This window comes from Zootoca vivipara, chromosome 7 (genome assembly GCF_963506605.1).
Source record: "Zootoca vivipara chromosome 7, rZooViv1.1, whole genome shotgun sequence".
NCBI classification, from domain to species: domain Eukaryota; kingdom Metazoa; phylum Chordata; class Lepidosauria; order Squamata; family Lacertidae; genus Zootoca; species Zootoca vivipara.
In genome coordinates, this window is record NC_083282.1 from 37,889,978 (window position 1) to 37,909,407 (window position 19,430).

Sequence of the window (19,430 nt, forward strand, 5' to 3'; positions counted from 1 at the left end):
CACAGCTGTAACAAAAACACATCAAATAAATAAAGCAAAGTGGCTACCAGTACTTAAGCAGTTAAGACAAGGGAGAAGAATATCCCTTCAGGCAAGGTTCACCCTATTCACCCTATTGTTCTTCAGTGGGAGCTGTTAATGAGCATTCAGGGATCGCATTAACAGTTCTTTTGGCGATTTAATGAGGGTGCAGAGGATTCAATTTGACTAAGGTGGCCCTGCAAGGCTAAAAGGAAGTGAATAAGAAAGGGGGGGCTGTAGCTTTGATAGACACAGTGATGTTTATAAAAAGCACAGGTGTTCCAGCCTGCCCCTCCTCCTGCATCTGTATACTGTAAATCAGGGGTGGCCACCTCCCAAGAGACTCTGATCTACTCACAGAGTTAAAAACTGGGAGTGATCTACCCCCTTTTGGGGGGTTCAGGTCAAAGCTGTTGAGTTTTTTTTAAGGAAGGGAAGCCCTGTTTTGGGGGTTTAGGTCAAACTTGTTGAGCTTCTTTTAGGAGGGAGGGAGGCCCATTTTTGTTTAGGGCTTCAGGTCATAGTTCAGGTTTTTTTAGGGAGGAGGAAAATTTTGGGTGAGCTTTTTTTAGGGGTGCCAGTGATCTAGAAGTGATCTACCACAGACATCCAGTGATCTACTGGTAGATCACAATCTACCTGTTGGACGTGCCTGCTGTAAATCAAGCAGAGAGAAAGCTGCTTCCAAGGCTCCTGTACAGGTGTACCAGTATCTTCCTCTTGCTGCAGAGTTCTAGCATCACAGCGTCACCCAGAGGCACCCACAAATATGAGTTATCCCTCTCTCTATTTCTTCCTTCCTTTCCTCCCTCTTCCATCCTCAATAAAATACTGGGGGGGGGCAGATAAGCCCCACATAGAAAGCCCATCAACATGGGGGGGGATGACTCTTTAAAATACAGTATTTACCAGTAATTGGGGGGGGGGGAGCCACCTAGGCCTCTAGGAGTTGGCTGCTATGCCTAGGACAATTCAAGAAAGCAGAATGATGCATATGCTATGGTAATATATCAATAGAATCATGGAATTGTAGTCAGAAGGCACCACAAGGGTCATCTAGTCCAACCCCCTGCAATGCAGGAATTTCCCCCCAATGTGGGGTTTGAACCCACAACATGGTTGAAATATTATGCTGATATGCAGCAACGCCTCGGAGTGATCATGACTGCGGCCCTGGCTTGCCTCGCCCTCGCCCGCCCTGCCACCCCCTCTCCCCTGCTTGACCCTCCTGTCCTCTTGCTGCAGAGTTCTAGCATCACAGCATCACCCAGAGGCACCCACAAATATGAGTTATCCCTCTCTCTATTCTTCCTTCCTTCCCTCCCTCTTTCATTCTTAATAAAATACTGGGGGGGGGGCAGATAAGCCCCACATAGAAAGCCCATCAACATGGGGGGTGACTCTTTCAAATACGGTATTTACCAGTAATTGGGGGGGGGGGAGATGCACCTAGGCCTCTAGGAGTTGGCTGCTATGCCTAGCAGTAGGACAATTCAAGAAAGCAGAATGATGCATATGCTATACAGTATAATATATCAATGGAATCATAGAATTGTAGTCGGAAGGGACCACAAGGGTCATCTAGTCCAACCCCCTGCAATGCAGGATTTTCCCCCAAGGTGGGGCTTGAACCCACGGCATGGTTGAAATATCATGCTGATATGCAGCAACGCCTCGGAGCTGTCGTGACTGCGGCCGTGCCTTCCCTCGCCCTCGCCCTCGCCCGCCCTGCCACCCCCTCTCGCCTGCCCGACCCTCCCGTCCTCTTGCTGCAGAGTTCCAGCATCACAGCGTCACCCAGAGGCACCCACAAATATGAGTTATCCCTCTCTCTATTTCTTCCTTCCTTCCCTCCCTCTTCCATTCTTAATAAAATACGGGGGGGGGCAGATAAGCCCCACATAGAAAGCCCACCAACATGGGGGGGATGACTCTTTCAAATACGGTATTTACTAGTAATTGGGGGGGGAAGGCATCTAGGCCTCTAGGAGTTGGCTGCTATGCCTAGGAGTAGGACAATTCAAGAAAGCAGAATGATGCATATGCTATGGCAATATATCAATAGAATCATAGAATTGTAGTCGGAAGGGACCACAAGGGTCATCTAGTCCAACCCCCTGCAATGCAGGAATTTTTTCCTAAGGTGGGGCTTGAACCCACGACATGGTTGAAATATTATGCTGATATGCAGCAACGCCTCGGAGCCGTCGTGACTGCGGCCGTGCCTTGCCTCGCCCTCGCCCGCCCTGCCGCCCCCTCTCGCCTGCCCGACCCTCCCGTCCTCTGCAGCCAAGCAGGGTAGCCGCCGACGCTGCCAGCCCCAGAAACACAAGGTGGCCGCTGCCGCTGCCGCCACAATGCCGTCAGGCCAGCTGGCCCTGTAGCCCCGCCCACGTTCCCACTTTGTGGCCCCGCCCCTGATCGACCATGGCTTGCCCCCCCCTAGTTTTGATCCTGGCTACGCCCCTGCAGATACTGCTTCGTTAGTTGGGCTAGAATATTGAATGCTCTGATTACAGACCTCATATGAACTAAAATATGTAGCCGAAAGAAGATGTATAACTTACTTTGAATAGCCAATGTCTAAGCATGACAACTTTATCCATTTCCCTTCTCCCCAGATTAAATATTTTCACAAACGACCTGGAAGGATTGGTTTTAGACTATAAATACTATGCTGGAGCATGTTCTCCCCAGTATATTAGAGACACCAATTTCAGAAAACCATACAATGTAGAAAGCTATTTGGCAGAGGTATGTATGAAAGAGCTGTGTGTGCAGTTAAAATTCCTAGGATTGTTGATACAACAAGCCATTTATTAAAGTGAAAATAATGCTCAACCAAATATTTATGTTTTATGCTTACTTGTTTTATGTGAAGTCCAAGTCACTTGGGCTATCTCAAGTACTCTACATATGTGTGTTAGAGATAATCCAGAAGACCTCTTCACAGATAATATCAGGTATTATGAGTTGCATTTTTCCTTCATAAGGAGGATTTTTCATATTTTCAGCAAAGCAGCTAAGGATTCTGTCTCTCTTTTAATGAATCAGCAATACATATTTCTGTGATATATTGTTGAGGCACTTAACTTTCTACCAACAAGCCATATGCCTTATGTGTAAAATATGTCTGCATGTGGACAACTATGTATTTATTTAACTATGATGTCATTTATTTGCTGTCACATACAGAATATTGGTTTGCAATAAATATATAGAATGAAAACTACAAAACTTTAGGCATGGAATCAGGATACAAAAAGTTCCTTATTCTTGTTTTTTGTTTAGACCAAAGGCAAATATGAATTTGCGTTGACTGAATATGAATCTTATTCAAGTTTTGAAGAGAATGTCTCCAAGGCAAAAGCGAAACAACAAAGCTTCAGCATTGGCATAAAAATACCAGGCATGTTTGAATTTAGTTACAGTGAGGATGACAAGAGGTACCAGAAGTACATTCAGAGGACAAAACGATTTTCTTCAACGGTAAACATGCTTCTCCTTAACTCTAGGTTCATTTTAGTGAGCAATTGTGTTGCATGGACAGTTTTAGAATCACTGTGCACTGTGTTTTGAAGTTAGGAAAAGTAAGGGTGTTTTTAGTTTTGCTCAAATGTTTTCACACCCCATTTAGAGCTGAAAATCACTATATTCAGAGATTTCTTTCTATTGTCACATCGCCCTTTCTGAATTAGCTCCAAAACAATGGTTCAGGTTGGGATCATTCCGACACATTACTCAGTCCACACCATACATTTAAAGCACAATCTTTGCACTTCAAACAGTCATGGCTTCCCTTAAAGAATATTGGAAGCTATAGATTGTTAAGGGTGCTTAGAGTTGTTAGGAGACCCTTGTTTCCCTCACAGAGCTACAGTTCTCAGAGTAGTTTAACAATCCATCCCTCTTCAGTGGCAAGTGTGAAAATTATAGATCTAGGAGGATAAAATAGGGGTCTCCAATCAACTCTCAGCACGCCTACCAAACTACAGCTCCAAGAATTCTTGAGGGGAAGCCATAGCTCTTTAAAGTAGGTTCATAGTGCTTTAAATGTATGATGTGGCTGCAGCTACAGTGACTTGCTGGGTCACATCTTCTGCAGTCCTGGCTTCATATGTAGGATTTCCATGTTGTCTCTGGTGTCAGTGTGGACCAGCTAGGGGGCCCTGAATCCAAACACTCTTATCTGCTTTCCCCTCCCAAACAGATGATCCTTTAAAAAATAAATAAATATGTTTTTATTGATTTATCATAAACCTATATGCAAACTATCACATAACCTCATGCCCCGAGGAGGAACGAAGAAGATACAATAACAGGTTTTTTTTCTAAACAAGTTGGTAATCTTTTTTCCTTTCCCTTTTTAAAGTGATGCCTATCATTGTCATAACCTTATGTCAACCACTTTGTGAGATCTCCCTGAAAAGTGGTCTATGCAGTGGTACCTCGGGTTAAGAACTTAATTCGTTCCGGAGGTCCATTCTTAACCTGAAACTGTTCTTAACCTGAGGTACCACTCTACCTAATGGGGCCTCTGGCTGCCGCCGCTGTGCAATTTCTGTTCTCATCCTGAGGTAAAGTTCTTAACCTGAGGTACTATTTCTGGGTTAGTGGAGTCTGTAACCTGAAGTGTCTGTAACCTGAAGCGTCTGTAACCCGGGGTACCACTGTACATACTTTAAAAATAAATAAATAAAAATGCCATACAAACAATAACAGAACACTTCACGGATCCATAATTTCAGAGAGGTTCCATGGAAGGAAAGTTGTGCAGCGGTATATATGGGCAGCAAGCATATATACTGTGAAGGAATTGGAATGAATGTCTGAGGCGGGATGTATGCAAAAGATCTAGCCATGTAAAAGTGTGCATTTTTGTTTGTTGGATAAGGCTACAGGGGATGTGTGAGGGTACCCTGCAGGTATGATAGGAATTTGACAGGAAGGCTGGGTTCAAAGCCCTGGTGCCCCACCACTCACTTCTGCTTAAGAATCTGTTTTTCCGAGGGTAGTTTCTGAGATGGCTGCCTTCCTGTCCTTGGAATTTCCAGAGGGATGTCAGCATGCGCATAAAAGGCCATGCTAATGTTAGACTGGTGAAACAAGACAGGTGCTGTCAGTTCAGAATATGGCAACAGAATCAAAGAAACCAAGCTATTCCGCTGCGGGGCAGTCATGACAGTAATATATAATGAAAGCTGCTTGCAGGCCTTACATAGTTTAATTATAGACTGAAGCAAGCTGATTCACCTTGGAAGTCGATGCATCCACTGAAATGCCTTGTTCAGGAAAGCAGTGTGGGTTGCATAAAATACTCGCAGTTTTATTGTGTGAGGGTGATACCCATCCAGGTAGAATTTATTTTGAAAAAAACTACTTAATACTTTAAAAATGGGACTCTCTTTCAGCACTACAAAATCCTCAAATGCTTCAGCTCATAGAATTATGGGAAGAAGAAACCTTATTATCAATGATATGAAAAATTAAATATTTTTTTTTTAAAAAAAATTAAAAAATGGTTATAAGCTTTGAATATGTAGGCGACACAATTATAAGGGCTCTTTTTCAGCCAGAACTCAGTTTCGGCACCTCTCAGGTGGGTGCCATTGCCATTCTAAGAGAATGAGGGAGGTGTTCATGGTGAGTTCCAGCACCTCTTTTTCTAGAAAAAATAGCAATGACTATTATTATTATTATTTATTATTATTATTAAGTGCATTAGGAAATTTGATTCAGTTCCGGAATCATTAGTGTATTTCTAATTCACTAATTAAACTTGAAGATTTATTTTGATGAATGAATCATGTGAATACAGTTAGTTGGCTGTACATACATCCCCCTCCCCCGATGTAAAATATACATCTAGCTGGCACAACTTTCTTGAAGGTTACTCTACTATATTATTTTCTCATACTTTTGGCTTAGACATGAGTCTGGATATCTTTGTCACAAAGTCCATAGACTACCATACAACTCAGTGTTATTTCTGGCTTCACCCAATGCAGAACGATTATTCAGTAGGGTTGGTGGGGCAGCACAGGACAGGCTTGAGTACTATGGAACCCTGTGCGAAGCCAAAATTTGGCACACTCCACTGCCTTCCCAAAGACAGTCCCAGAGCCCTCCCGCATCCTCCCCAAAGCTGGGAAAGCACTAACTAGGCTTTTGGAAGGAAAAGGAAGAACTCTAGGAGCCTCCTACCTCCTTCCCAAAGCCCATTGCCCCACTTGCTGGGCTTTTAGATGGCCCTCCCCCCATATGCACTGACCTAAATCCACTCCTGCTAGTTTCCCAACACAGGGGGCCATGTATGATTAGGCAGTAGGCCAAAGGCAGCCTGGCGAGCACATGTCAGACATTTCTGAACATGCAAGGGGGTAAAAGTCATGCTTCTTGGAGACTATGCAAAGTGACTGGGGAATGTGCATATTGCTTGGGGAATGTACAAAATGCAGTCAAAATAACAGCTGGAGAATGTACAAAATTCAGTCAATCTATGCATATTCCCCAGCCTATTGGGGAGGATTGTATACCGACTAGGAAATGTGTACAGTTCTCTTTTCATGGAAGGATTATGTGCAGATTCTCCATGAGACCTGATGAATGGGTGCAATGAATGTGTGCACGCCCCCCCCCCAATCTTTTATGAGAATACCTGTGCTTTCTAGAAACAGCTACAGATGCTGTTGTTCCAACCAACTTTTCCAACCTTAGGTATTCATTTTGTATCATTTTAAAACCTATTTTCAGTTATTTTTGTACCATTTTAAAATCTATTTGTAGTGGTTTATAAGTGACCTTGAACAAATGTAGAAGGTAATAAATCAGTCAAAACATCATCATCAACATCACTTGTACATTTATTTCATACTGAGGTTCAGTGTGATTTTTTTTCATATATTATTGTATTTCCAAAATGTATTTAATGCAAGCAGCAACATAGATTGTTGTAAATATATCTATGAATGTATAAATATACAGTATATATATATATGGGGGCCTGTAATGCAATGGTGGAAGACTTTACAAAGATCCTATCTCTCATTTGAATGCATTTGCTTCAATTTAGTCAAGAAAATTTATCCATGCCCGTTCCGAATTGGAAGTTGCCCAATATAAAGCGAAGAGTCGGAATTTAATGCTTCACCATGAGTTCTTCCAGAGACTTCTTCGCTTGCCTTTAGAGTACAGCTATGGGGAATATCGAGAACTCTACAGAGACTATGGAACACATTACATTACTGAAGCTACCCTTGGTGGAATTTATGAATATACTTTGATCTTGAATAATGAGCAGCTTCAAAGCGCAGGTATGTGGGCAGAGATGGCTGTAGACAAAACAGATTGTTTTATGCTGACGTGGAACAATGTTCTGAACCCAGCACAGGTATTTGACATCACACAATTAAGTAAAGCAATAGGTACCTGATTAATTCATTTTCTTGCAAAAAGATTTGTTTGTTTGATTTAGCTGGGTGCTGACTGTCAGGCTTTTTCAATGACAATGCAACAAATATTTGTGATTACATGTCTGTATCTTTCTGCTGGTGACTTTGTTAGTATTTGCTCAGATTTTAAAAGCATCTGTCTTATCTGAGCATTTACTGTTATTATGTGTGATGCTGCTAATCCCACTATCTTTGACTCCCGAACCCAAGGGACCCGGTTATCATTTTGACACAGAACTTTCAAGGCCTAACCATTTGGCTTGTAGCTCAGCACATTTACATTGGGGGCCTTGGAAACTTGCAAATATATTATTTAATTTTTTAGTCTAGCATTTCATTCCTGAGTATGAAGCAAGATAAATAAAGGCAATGTAACAAGTCGTGTTGATATTTAATCCCTTAAGGAACAAGGAAGGTATTTATCTGACACGATGCCTTCTTGTATACAGTATTCATTTCCCTCACCCCCAAGAGCTGAGATGAGGTTACAGGATCGGCCACAAAGAAAGGCAAAATTGAAGTTGGTGGTGACTCCAGCTCCCTTCAACGGTATCCTTTCCCAAAGGAGGTGTGACAGATGCATACAATTGGCCTTTCTGGAAAGTCTAAAAAGCTTCTAATTCTGCCAGGCTATTCTGTTGTTTTAGCTCCAGGTTTTAATACTGACTCCGTTTTTTTTGTTGTTTTTTTGTTTACATTTTAGTGTGTGATTGTTGATTTTGCTGCTTTTTATTATTTTAGATCAATGCAAACTACTTGACGGTGTGGATTTTTATTTAAAAAAAAATCCCAGCATTTATAACAAGGAAGTAATAAGTGATAAGTGGAAATTTAGTATGGGATAATTATTGTCACATAGGTTGGTATCATGCAGAAATATCTGCAATGTTTCATGTTTCCTTTGTTGCTTCTGTATGATGACTATGGCCTATAAGCATCACAGAAATGATGGCCATTTAAGCTATAATCAAGTACCAGGGAGGAAGCCGCATTTAACTTTGTGGGACATGCTTTGTGTACACAGGGGTGTATAAGGTTGCACTGTTAAAAGTATTTTTTTTTCAACCACTTGAAAATGACTCGGAAACACAAGAACAATAAAGTAGCTAAATCCATTGATAAAATCTGAAGCTAATCCCCTCTCAATCTTGTAGGTTCTCTAAGGTTTCTAGTTGTGCCACTCCTCTCCATTTCTGTAAGCATACAGATCGTAGGACTCTGAGGAGCGGTAAATAATTTACTGGGACGGCTCTCCTATCTGACATTGCTCTTACTGCTTGATGGATGGTGCTTTCACAAGGGCTAGTGTTTGTTGTGTAGAACAAAGAGAGCTTTGGGCTGTTAATCAATAGCTTCAGTCTCTTGTTTACCCATTGGCAACGGGAGCTTGACAAACTGTCTGTAGAAGGTCTTACTGGATTCCTCTCTATGACATGCTAGGACTCCGATCCAGAGAAGCGTATGCACGCCAAACAAAGCACTTCTGGGCAACCAGCATTTCTGTGGTGGCTGATGCTCTGGAAGTCCCGCAGCATTTCCCAGGGAGTTTTCAGGGGATGTGGGAGCTCAGGAGATGGGATGGGAAGCTGTAAAATTCCTGGTCATGAAGATAAAACCTCATTCAGTGCTTCCAATCTCAGCCAATCTGTTTCCTCATTTATTGGATAGCAAGAGGATAGGACAGGGATGGGGAACTACTAGCCCTTAGGCCATATCTGAGCCATGACTAGAGATGTGAAGGCCTGGAGGGGGGGACCGAAAAAATTCGGGGGGGGGGACGGTCCCCCCCCCCACTTTTTCCCTGAAGCCTTTTTGGGTTTTTTCCAAAAAATTGAAAAAATAAAAAATAGATTATGGAATGTTTTATTTTAACATGATGAATAAAATATTTTAAGATAAGGGGTTCAAATATTTTATAAATCATTTCTTAAAAAAATACATACGGTATCAGCTAATTCTAATTTCTGTGAGGACAAGCAAGTCCTAGCTTACAAACTGAACTCTCCAATGCAAGAACAAGATACATTTCTTCCTTTCTTCCTTTAGGAGGGGCTGTTGTCACCAGAAAAGAAAAAGGTTTCAGTTTTGTTTTTGCATGCATGTGGTATGCATTGGTTCTGTTCCTCTTCACTAGGCCTCAAAGCACGGGAAGAAAATATAGAGCAACCAACATCAGTATGAGGAAATACATAAGGTCTCATGGGCAAAACATAGCAAACAGTGATGAATGACAAGTTAAATTTCAATTCCTGTTTGGATACACTATATTTTTAATATGCTAGTTGTGATAATTTTATGCCCATTGAAATTGTTCATAGTTATATTTTATGTTTCTAAAGTAACAGAATGACTTTCAATCCAGAAAAGAAGAAGTGCTAATGTAGCTTTCCCCCCCCAATTTTTCCGAAATTTTCCGTTTTCCCCCCCCGAGCTTCAAAATTTCCGGAAATTTTACATCTCTAGCCATGACACATCTGGTATGTGGCCTCTCCACCTCAGCTTTGCACACCCCTGTATAGAAAACAGACTTCCAGAGGAAGCTCCCATTGGAGCCTATGAGAGCTTCCCCCATCCCTCATCTAAGCATGATTGCTTTGTGAAGGGTGCTATTTTCTTTGGAAACACAGCTGTGGAGGGATAGAATGGAATGGAATATATTACACTGCTATTGTTAAAGAAGAATTTATCCTTCATTGTGTGTATGTTTAGATGATAGATAGATAGATATATAGATATTGATGATATTGATATTGATACAGTATATAGATAGTAGCCCAAGTCTTTCTCTAAGGGCCAAGGTAGATGGGATATTTATCACATACTTTGGCATTGTGCAGCTGTTCTTTGTTTGTTTGTTTGTTTAACAAATAGTTGGGGAGTTTTAACTCGTCATTGTTCACCTCATGCACAAGCCCCATCCACACTATTTGCAAGGGGGAGAAAGCTCCCGTTGCTGCTAATGATAGCTTTCCTCCCACTGGTAATAGCAGGCACAGAAGGTTGATTCCATCAAGACCATGGTAGGGCAATGGGTTAAACTCCCCCTCCTCCCAAGTAGACAGGTAGGCACCTGCTTTTATATGGCCTCCTGGGGTGTTCTCTAGCTGTTTTCTGCTTACCCAACGCCAATTGGGAGGGGCCTTGGCTTAGTGGTGGAAAACACCTGCTTTGCATACAGAGGGTCTCAGGCAGGCTTCCTCAACCTCGGCCCTCCAGATGTTTTGAGACTACAATTCCCATCATCCCTGACCACTGGTCCTGCTAGCTAGGGATCATGGGAGTTGTAGGCCCAAAAACATCTGGAAGGCCAAGGTGGAGGAAGCCTGGTTTCAGGTTCAATCCCCAGCATCTCCAGGTAGGGCTGGGATTGTTACCTACCTGAAATGCTGGAGAGTCACAGCCAGTCATTGCAGACAATGCAGAGGTAGATAGAACAAAGGTCTCATGCAATATAAGGCAGCTTCTTTTGTTCCTATGTTCCCATTTTCTGTCTCTGTTGCAATTCCCAGCAACATGGATCCAGAGCAGTGTTTCTCAACCTTGGGTCTCCAGCTGTTTTGGGACTACAACTCCCATCATCATTAGCTAGCAGGACCAGTGGCTGGGGATGATGGGAGTTGTAGTACAAAAATAGCTGGGGGCCCAAGGTTGAGAAACACTAATCCAGAGGGTCAGGAGACACTCAGAGCAGCTGGGGTTGGGTGCATTCTTCCTGATAGTAGAAGTGTCATACACTCACACAAACTTCAGATCCAAATAGGTTTCTTTTAATAAATATTGTTCTCTCTCTCTCTCTCCCTCCTTAAGGCTACTCTTTAAGCGATGTCCAGTCTTGTACAAATCACGGAGTCAAAGTTGGTGGAAATATTTATGGCGTTTATCTATCGGCTGGAATATCAATTGCAGGTTGTGATGCCATTTTAAAAGAAATTGGAGGTAAGTGAACCATGGTCAAGGAATGTGAACAACCCACACACTAATTTAGAAATTTCATTCATGAACAAAATACTTGCTTCAAAAAGGAAACAATTTTGTTAAAAGGTGACTGTAATTGTTGATAAAACGTGAGTTTTACAGGAGATAGTTTTGTAAAAAGCGTATTTTATTTTGAAATGTACCAGTCCATTGAAAAACAATGGGCTGCTATAATGTTTCAGTGATTGTTACAAACATAGGAAACAGAGAAAATAGCAGCCCCTTGTATATATCCTTCAAAACATACTAAAATAATAACAAAAACGAAGAAAGATAAAAGGAAGGCAGAAAATGGGCCATCAGCAGTTTACCAAAGACATACTAAATAAATCAATTTAAAGTAAGGCATGACTGATCTTTGATAGTTTTATGAAATAGTAATTATAAACAGGGCTTAAAGCGAACTTCCCAACCTGTTGCCCTTCAAGTGTTTTAGACAACAACTTGAATAGCCATGCTGGCTGGGGCAGACTAGTGTTGTGATCCAAAATCTCTTGAAGACAAAATCTCTTCAGGACACCAGAGAGCTAATCTAGAAGATCACAAAGATACAATTTAAAAAACAATTAAAATGATTGCATAAAACAGTGAATAATTCCTTACTCACATGCAGCTCATTGCTTATATTTCCCCAGTTTAACAGTACTAAATTTAAGGTGATACAAATGGACATTGCAGTGTCCCAAGCTGCTAAGTGGCGTGTTCCTCCTTACATTTCTGGACAGCCTGGTGCAGGAATCTTGTGCTATTCAGGTTGGAGTTGGGGAAGTTTCAAGAGTGGAGAAGTCTTGATGGGCACTTAAAAAAAAAGTTACTTCACCTGCTGTGCTATACTACTAACACTTGATCAGGTGTGGATAACCTTTGACCCTCTAGACGTTGCTAAACTATAATTCCCACCACCCCCAGAAAGCATGCCTGATTGCCAGGGATTCTGGGAGTTGTAGTTCAGCAACATCTAGAGCGCCAAAGGTTCCAGACCCCTGCACTAGAGGTTTGAAAGGTTCAAACTTGAGATTTTGAAGCTTTATCATCAGGGGATTTTATTGCCAGGGAGTTTCTTTATAGATTCTGGAAAGCTTGAAAGGGAAAGAGCATTCCTTTCCCTTTCCTATCCTTCTGAAACATCCTGGGTTCACTATTAGAAGGAAGGATGGCATTCTGTCTGCAGCATTGTATGCAGGAGCTCTTTCCACTTGTCCAAATCATTGCTTGATGTTACAGTTGTCAGATGATAAATATTCATGCACGGATACACATGTAATCTGAATTGATGTGTTTAATTGTGCCTCTACAGATAACACAGCAGAAAGGAAATTTGTGGAGGACTTTGTCGCCCTTGTTCGTGGAGGTGCAAGCGAACATATAGCAACACTTGCTTACAAAGACCTGCCCACTGCAGAACTGATGCAAGAGTGGGGAGATGCTGTTCAGTACAACCCTGAAATCATCCGGATGAAGGTGATATAAAGCAATCACAACGCTATATTGACACACTGAAATGTGTTTGGGGATACAAGGCTTGTACAAATTTAAGTATGTGAATTTCAAATTTTCACGTTGGATTTGAAACTGTGATGTAATCAAGATGGGAAAATAAATTTGTTTGCATGATTGAAAGAGAAAAGTCATGATCAATTAAAATTCACATTAGTTTCTATCCAGAGTAATGATTGGAAGCGGTCAGTAGGAGATTACGTTACTGTGCCCTGAATTCCCCAAGGAGTTCCCATGCCTCTCCTAAGGGTTGGGTGCTCTCATGGAAGGTGTCTCCATCCTTTTTTTAAAAAAAAAAAACAAGCATTTTCCACCCAATTCAGGAGTAGAGATTGGAGGATCTGTCAATTTCAGTTCCCTCTTTCTCATTTCCCTGATCATAAATTCAGTTCTCTACATTTTGCAGCAATGTGCAATTATCCTCGTGAAAATTCATTAGTGTTCTCGTGCAAATTTCTCTTAACACAACTTTATATGCAGCTTTAACATTCTTGCAAGCAATTTCCCAAATATATTTTTGCATGTTATTTCCCCCCAATATCTTCATTTTTATGCATGCTTACCCCATATATATGCATTTATACAAACATTGTTTATTTGGAGAACTGCATTGCAAAAATTGGATATGTGAATGTTGAAGGATGGCTACACTTTTGTTTTGGAAAGTGAAAATTTCATCGATTCAGCTTTAAATGAAAACCGAGTTGAATTTCCGTTCCATCCCTATTCTGGAGTGTTTACTTTGGAGGAGGAAGGGATAAGAAAATCACCTTCTACTGGTCTCCTTCCATTGGCACATCTTTGGATAAAACCTAAGGGTGGGCAAGCTGTAGTCCTTGAGTTTCATGTAGCCCTGAGCCTCATTTCAAAAGACCCTTGTATGCTAACAATTCAGACCTCTGAGGACCTTGCTGGGGAGAAAGGAGAGTTCAGAAAGAGAGTGAAAGCTAGTAACAGATAAAGAGAGAGGAACTAGGGCTCTGCCCACTGGCTGGTTTCTACCCACAAGCAAGTTGGTCCCCCAATAGATTACCTTCAAAGGAGCATGGACCTTGACCCGTAAAGGTCCCCCAACTATAGTTTAACAATAACTATTAAAATCTGATTGCGAGGGGTGGATATAATGGATGCAGTGTTCAAGTATTAACTCTGAAGACAGTGACCATGGAGGGTAGCTGAGCTTGACTCTCTTTCAAAGGTACCACAGATGCCCACTCACCACTTGGTTTGAGGGAAGAGTAGTGGTGGGTGGCACAGCTGGGTCAGACCAACGAGGGGCTTTTCTGAGGCCTGGGGTCAGTGCCAGACCTGAGCAAACACTGGTGTTGGGTCTGAGGCCCACAGCCAGCATGGCCAATGGTCAGGGCGAATGGAAGTTATAATCCATAACTTGAACTATGTAACTTCAGTGGCCAGAAGTGCCTTTAATCGGCTGTGACAGGTGCAACAACTATGGCTGTTCCTGGACAAGGAAAGCATGACCACAGTAGTTCAGGCATTGGTGACTTCAAGACTGGATGACAGCAATGCACTCTAGAAACATTTTTTTATTTACAGTATATTACCACTCCCCTCTCAATGTAGGTGGAGCCGCTGTATGAATTAGCAACTGCCACCACCTTTGCAAATGCAAATACCCTGAAACAAAACTTGAGGCGTGCCCTGGAAGAGTTCCAACAGGAAACGAGTAACTGTCATTGCACTCAGTGCCAGGGCAATGGAAACGCTTTCTTGAAAGGTAAGATCTGGCCTCTCCCCTTTCATGCCCGGCATCGCTGATTAGGAGAGAGTGTGCTTTTGCCCTGGCTGTGTTCGTTTTCCCATTAAATATTACGAAGGGGATATAATAAGATGAGATATTCATTTAAATGTCACTATTGTTTCGTGGGCAGTGCAGCGAGATAGCGGACTGTGCCGCTTTGGCAAGTGGAATGTAATCTTAATCATTTACATTTAGCAAGGCTTTTCCAACTCAATTATGCATAAAACACAAAGTTGCAATCTGCTTGAAATCTCTTTCGGAAATAGCTTTGCTAAGCTTAGCAAGCTGACTAGCTCTCTGGCCATTAATTAGTGTTTCTCCCAGCTCTTGGAAGATGAAATGCCATCTGCAACTGCTAAAGACTGTTATCATTATCATCACCGGAGATTCTGCAATGAGCGCTTCCCCCACCCCGCTCACGTTTTGGGCTGCTCTTGCTTTGAAGATGATACTGGCTTCACTGCACAGGGGGAAGTAATTTTTGAATTGTAATAAAATGAGTCACTCGGACATATGAAGCTGTCTTCATACTTTGTTATGGTATCGGTACATCAAGAATGATCGGCGCTGTGAGCAGCTACCCAAAAAGTCTCAGTGCAAAGACGGGGAGAGAGTGAACTGTCTGATATCAAGACACACCGTTTGTTGAGCTAGCTCAGTAGGGCCAGCTCTGATTAGCAGTTGCTCTCAGGGGTCTCAGGGGTCTTGCACATCACCTGTTGGCAAAACACGAGGCTTACCAAGACCCTTGTAGGCAGCTATACAATGGTGGTGGGTTGCATTTGGCTTGGTGCATCACAAGTTCTGCGAGATCAGCAGTTTTCAACCTTTTGGGACCTAGACCCACCTTTAACTGAAGCATGCAACTAGGGACCCCTTTCTTTCTTTCTTTCTTTCTTTCTTTCTTTCTTTTCTTTTCTTTTCTTTTCTTTTCTTTTCTTTTCTTTTCTTTTCTTTACTGTCAGATCAGGCTTCAGTCTAGTAGTGGCTCCTGAACAACCAGTTGAAGACTAGTGTTCATGATAAGCATAGTTTCAACACTACTGAGATAAGGGCGAGGCGCACGCTCATTTACAACCCTCTTTCAGAAGTACAAGGTCAGCTTTTCCTGCGTTGTTACTCCCACCTTTTTAGAAAGGATTGGGAAAGAGCCGACACTGTGCCGATTGCTTCCTACCCTTTCGGCACTACAATTTTTTTTTACCTGCTTCTTTAGGTTTTGTGTGTATATATAAAATGGGTTCAGAAGTACTGTTGACTCTACCTACTGTGCTTTTCAGGGACTCACTGTGAGTGCATATGCCCCTTGGGACATCGGGGTCTTGCCTGTGAAAACACACTAAGGACAGGTAAGAGATTAAAAGTATTATATATATATATATATATATATATATATATATATATATATATATATATATGGAAAAGGAATAAAAAGAACAAACTATTGGGAGAGAATGACTACAGAATGATGTAGTTGTTTGTCTTTATTAAGAAATATTTACATACGGCTTTATATTTAAACTGTCCAAAGCAATTTGGATGCTACCTATCCTTTTCTTACTCATCCAAGAAGGTTTGCCAAAGAAAAATATAAATCTATAACATGCATATTTTGTGGGTGGAGAGGGGGTGCATCTCTCAGTTCTAATGCTCTTCTGAAAACATTGGCACACACTATCCCAGGTGCCTTCCAGATTTTTGGACTACAACTCCCATCTGCCCCATTTAGGATGGCCAATGGTCAGGGATAGTGGGATCTGTAGTCTACAACCATCTGGTTGTGTTTGTTTGCTACTAGTCTAGCCCTCTTGCTTTCTCCCTGCCAGCTCAGGGTAAAACTCCCCACCATAGAAAGGTGGGGTATAGATTTCAAGGTATAGATCTAGCCAGCTGACTACCAGTCTGTGCTGCTAAAGGCCTCCCTCTGCAATGGTCATCAGGCTCCTACCTGAAAAGAGATCTTTGGAAGTGCGGATTGAGTCAGTTGACAGACAGCTTGACTGGTGCCTTCGAGAACTCTTTGGCACACCAGTGCTCAGGGCTGGGCAGCCTCCTTCCTGAGGAGAGACACTTTGAAGAAACGAATCTGCTGCAGACTGGCAGATCTGCACTTTCAGAGCTCCCCCTGCTAATGCAAACTTCTGTACCTCACATGTAAACCACCTGTACCTCTTGCCTGACTATAAATATTTAAGTGGCCATTTTAAGGTGTTGGGTGGGGTAAGTTATCTTGAGGTTATTTCTTAGCCTCCATGTTCATGCTGTGAATTGATCTAGAGGAGGCACCTTCACGAAGTAAGTTCTCAAGCTACTACACCCTGAATAATGTTCCAGATTTTTACATGAATCAGTAGCATGGTGTGTGATAAAGAAATGTCTTTTAGATTCAGGTGTAGTTATCAATTTCAAACCTGTCTTGCTCGCAGCTAAATGTATCACTTTGATGCATGGTCACTATCACCGTATTCAAGATGTTTGCTGGTACAGAACCTAAATAAGGAGAACTAGCGGAAGAGAGGAAGATTGACACCGGGCCAGCACCAAATCTGTAAAACTTTTACGGTAACCCTGATTTTAATCTTTCGTTATTCCAGATGCTGCTATAGATGGGAACTGGAGCTGTTGGTCTAGCTGGTCTGCAGGTTCTGGAGGACAACGGACAAGAAGACGGGAATGTAACAACCCAGCAGTGCAAAATGGTGGCAAGCCATGCATGGGGCCAAACACTGAAACTGCTTAGTGAAATATTTGAGAAGTTACTTAGAAGAGCAGTAGAAGGGTCCTAAAAGCGTTTTATATTTTCCACTAGTATTAATTCCAGTTTTTTTACATTGCTATTATTGTTATTTAGGTAGACACTTTAAGTTGCTGTGGTCTAATATAGAAATTCCCTTCAGGCATGGAGACTTGATAAAAGTATTGATATATGTTTTCCCATTCAGTTCAATGGATAGAGGGAATCACATTGCATGAGCAGTGTTGATGGTCCCCTTGTGCAGGACTTTTCTGTACACTTCTGAATGAATACATATGACCTTTTGAACCAGAATATAAATCTCATGGAAAATATAATTAATAGATACATGTTCAGAACATGCAGCAAATATATATTTTTAATATCTGCCACTGTGTTTTTTTCATTTTGCATATATACAAAAAGTCATCATCTGTTACTCTGACATCAAGAAATTCACACCTTTTTCTTTATTTGGCTGAACTTCAATCGACTATTTCCCATGAATGCCTAAAAATACACTTTTTTCTAATAGTCACTGGAGGGTGCTTCATCCTGCTGAGATAAATGAAAGCTTTAAATCTCAATCACAGCAGCCTCGTCAAATGTGAAACTTGAATCCAATGTGGTGGCGATAGACTCAGTTTCCCATTTATTGCATTGAACGTAAATTGTTTAACCAATTAGATATTGCCTTAAAGGGAGAAAAGTGAATTGTGAAGTGCTCTCAAATACCCCTGTGACACCCAATAATTTCAAAACTGTGTTATAATGATATGCTTATTCATTGGATGATTTTCCCCTGTAGATTACCCTGTATAAGAAAGACCTTCGCAAGCAACCTGGAACTGAATGTAAAAATGAAATGAAATAAATTAAAATTCATAAAGCTTATGGGCAAAAACACTTGATCCACACAAATAAAGATTAACCATTATGCTGTACGCTGAGAGTCAGCATGTTGCGTTAGGAGTGATGCAAAACAGACTAGGCCACCTGCTATGTGCTTTTAATTGTTGGGCAGAAGCAGTGTTGGTACAGGTGATCTTGCAGGTATCAGTACCACTCACTAAGAGGGGGAGTCCACGACTGCATGGCCCACTGTGGGAGCACTAGCTTGTCTCCACCGATCCATCCACTCTGCCCATACCACACCACCACTTCACCCTGCCTTGTAAGCAGGAGAGTGGCTGTTGCTGGAAGGCTATTGCTATGGCTCTGCCACTGGAGAGCTGCTCCTGCTTTTCCATAGCTGTTTCCAGGCTCTGGGAAGCCCATTGAACTCCCCTGTCTCCAGTGACCTTCTGCTGGCAGGCCTTTGGCCTCATAAACCGGCTCATTATGGCCACAGTAAATATGCTGGGTTTTATGCCCATTGATTGCTGCTTTGTACTTTGCATTTTATTGCTGTTGGAAACCCCATTGGGTGAAAAGGTGAAGTCCAAATCTGACAACTAAAAGAGAAAATTCTGAGGTGCACCCAAAGCCAAAGAAATCTGATTAAGTGCCAGCCATGGTCATAGCTGAAGCAAGGTGTCACAATAGACCCTTTTCATGTGAGTGGTGTACAGAAAAAGAAGAAGCAAAATGATGTACCTGGAATTTCCAGTGCTGAATTATGATTTGGAGTGTTTTTACACGAGCTCCCGCACCACCTTGGCCCGGTTTCAGAACTGCTTGTCATTTTTCGAGTGAGTAAAGAATGGAAGTTGACTGAGCTGTTTTCTGGACAAGAGTAAATTCTTTTATGTAAATTTCACCATCGTTCCTGAGCATAAATATGAAGCAAAGCTGGCAAGAGGCTGGAAGCTCACTCTGCATCTATCAATTGCATCTGCTGTTTCAAACACACACCACATCATAATGCTGAATGGCTCACTGAGCTAAAATAAATCAGGAATCATGACAGCGAGGCAGCATTGGGGAGCTGGGGGGGGCTCAGAGACTTTGCAAAAAATAATAATCAGTGAGGTGTTCATCTCATTATGAA

General features: G+C 41.9%; 1 protein-coding gene across 1 annotated transcript in view; it reads left to right on the forward strand.

Moving 5' to 3' along the window:
• C8B (complement C8 beta chain) overlaps positions 1–19,363 on the forward strand; it is a 40,188-nt gene extending 20,825 nt beyond the window's left edge. Inside the window, exons 5-12 of the mRNA XM_035123144.2 lie at positions 2,643–2,775; positions 3,313–3,510; positions 7,094–7,334; positions 11,280–11,408; positions 12,745–12,908; positions 14,529–14,682; positions 15,987–16,055; positions 17,301–19,363. Coding sequence (XP_034979035.2) covers positions 2,643–2,775; positions 3,313–3,510; positions 7,094–7,334; positions 11,280–11,408; positions 12,745–12,908; positions 14,529–14,682; positions 15,987–16,055; positions 17,301–17,446 — 1,234 coding nt within the window. The 3' untranslated portion in view covers positions 17,447–19,363. The remainder of the gene's footprint in view (positions 1–2,642; positions 2,776–3,312; positions 3,511–7,093; positions 7,335–11,279; positions 11,409–12,744; positions 12,909–14,528; positions 14,683–15,986; positions 16,056–17,300) is intronic.
• Positions 19,364–19,430: the final 67 nt, after the last annotated feature.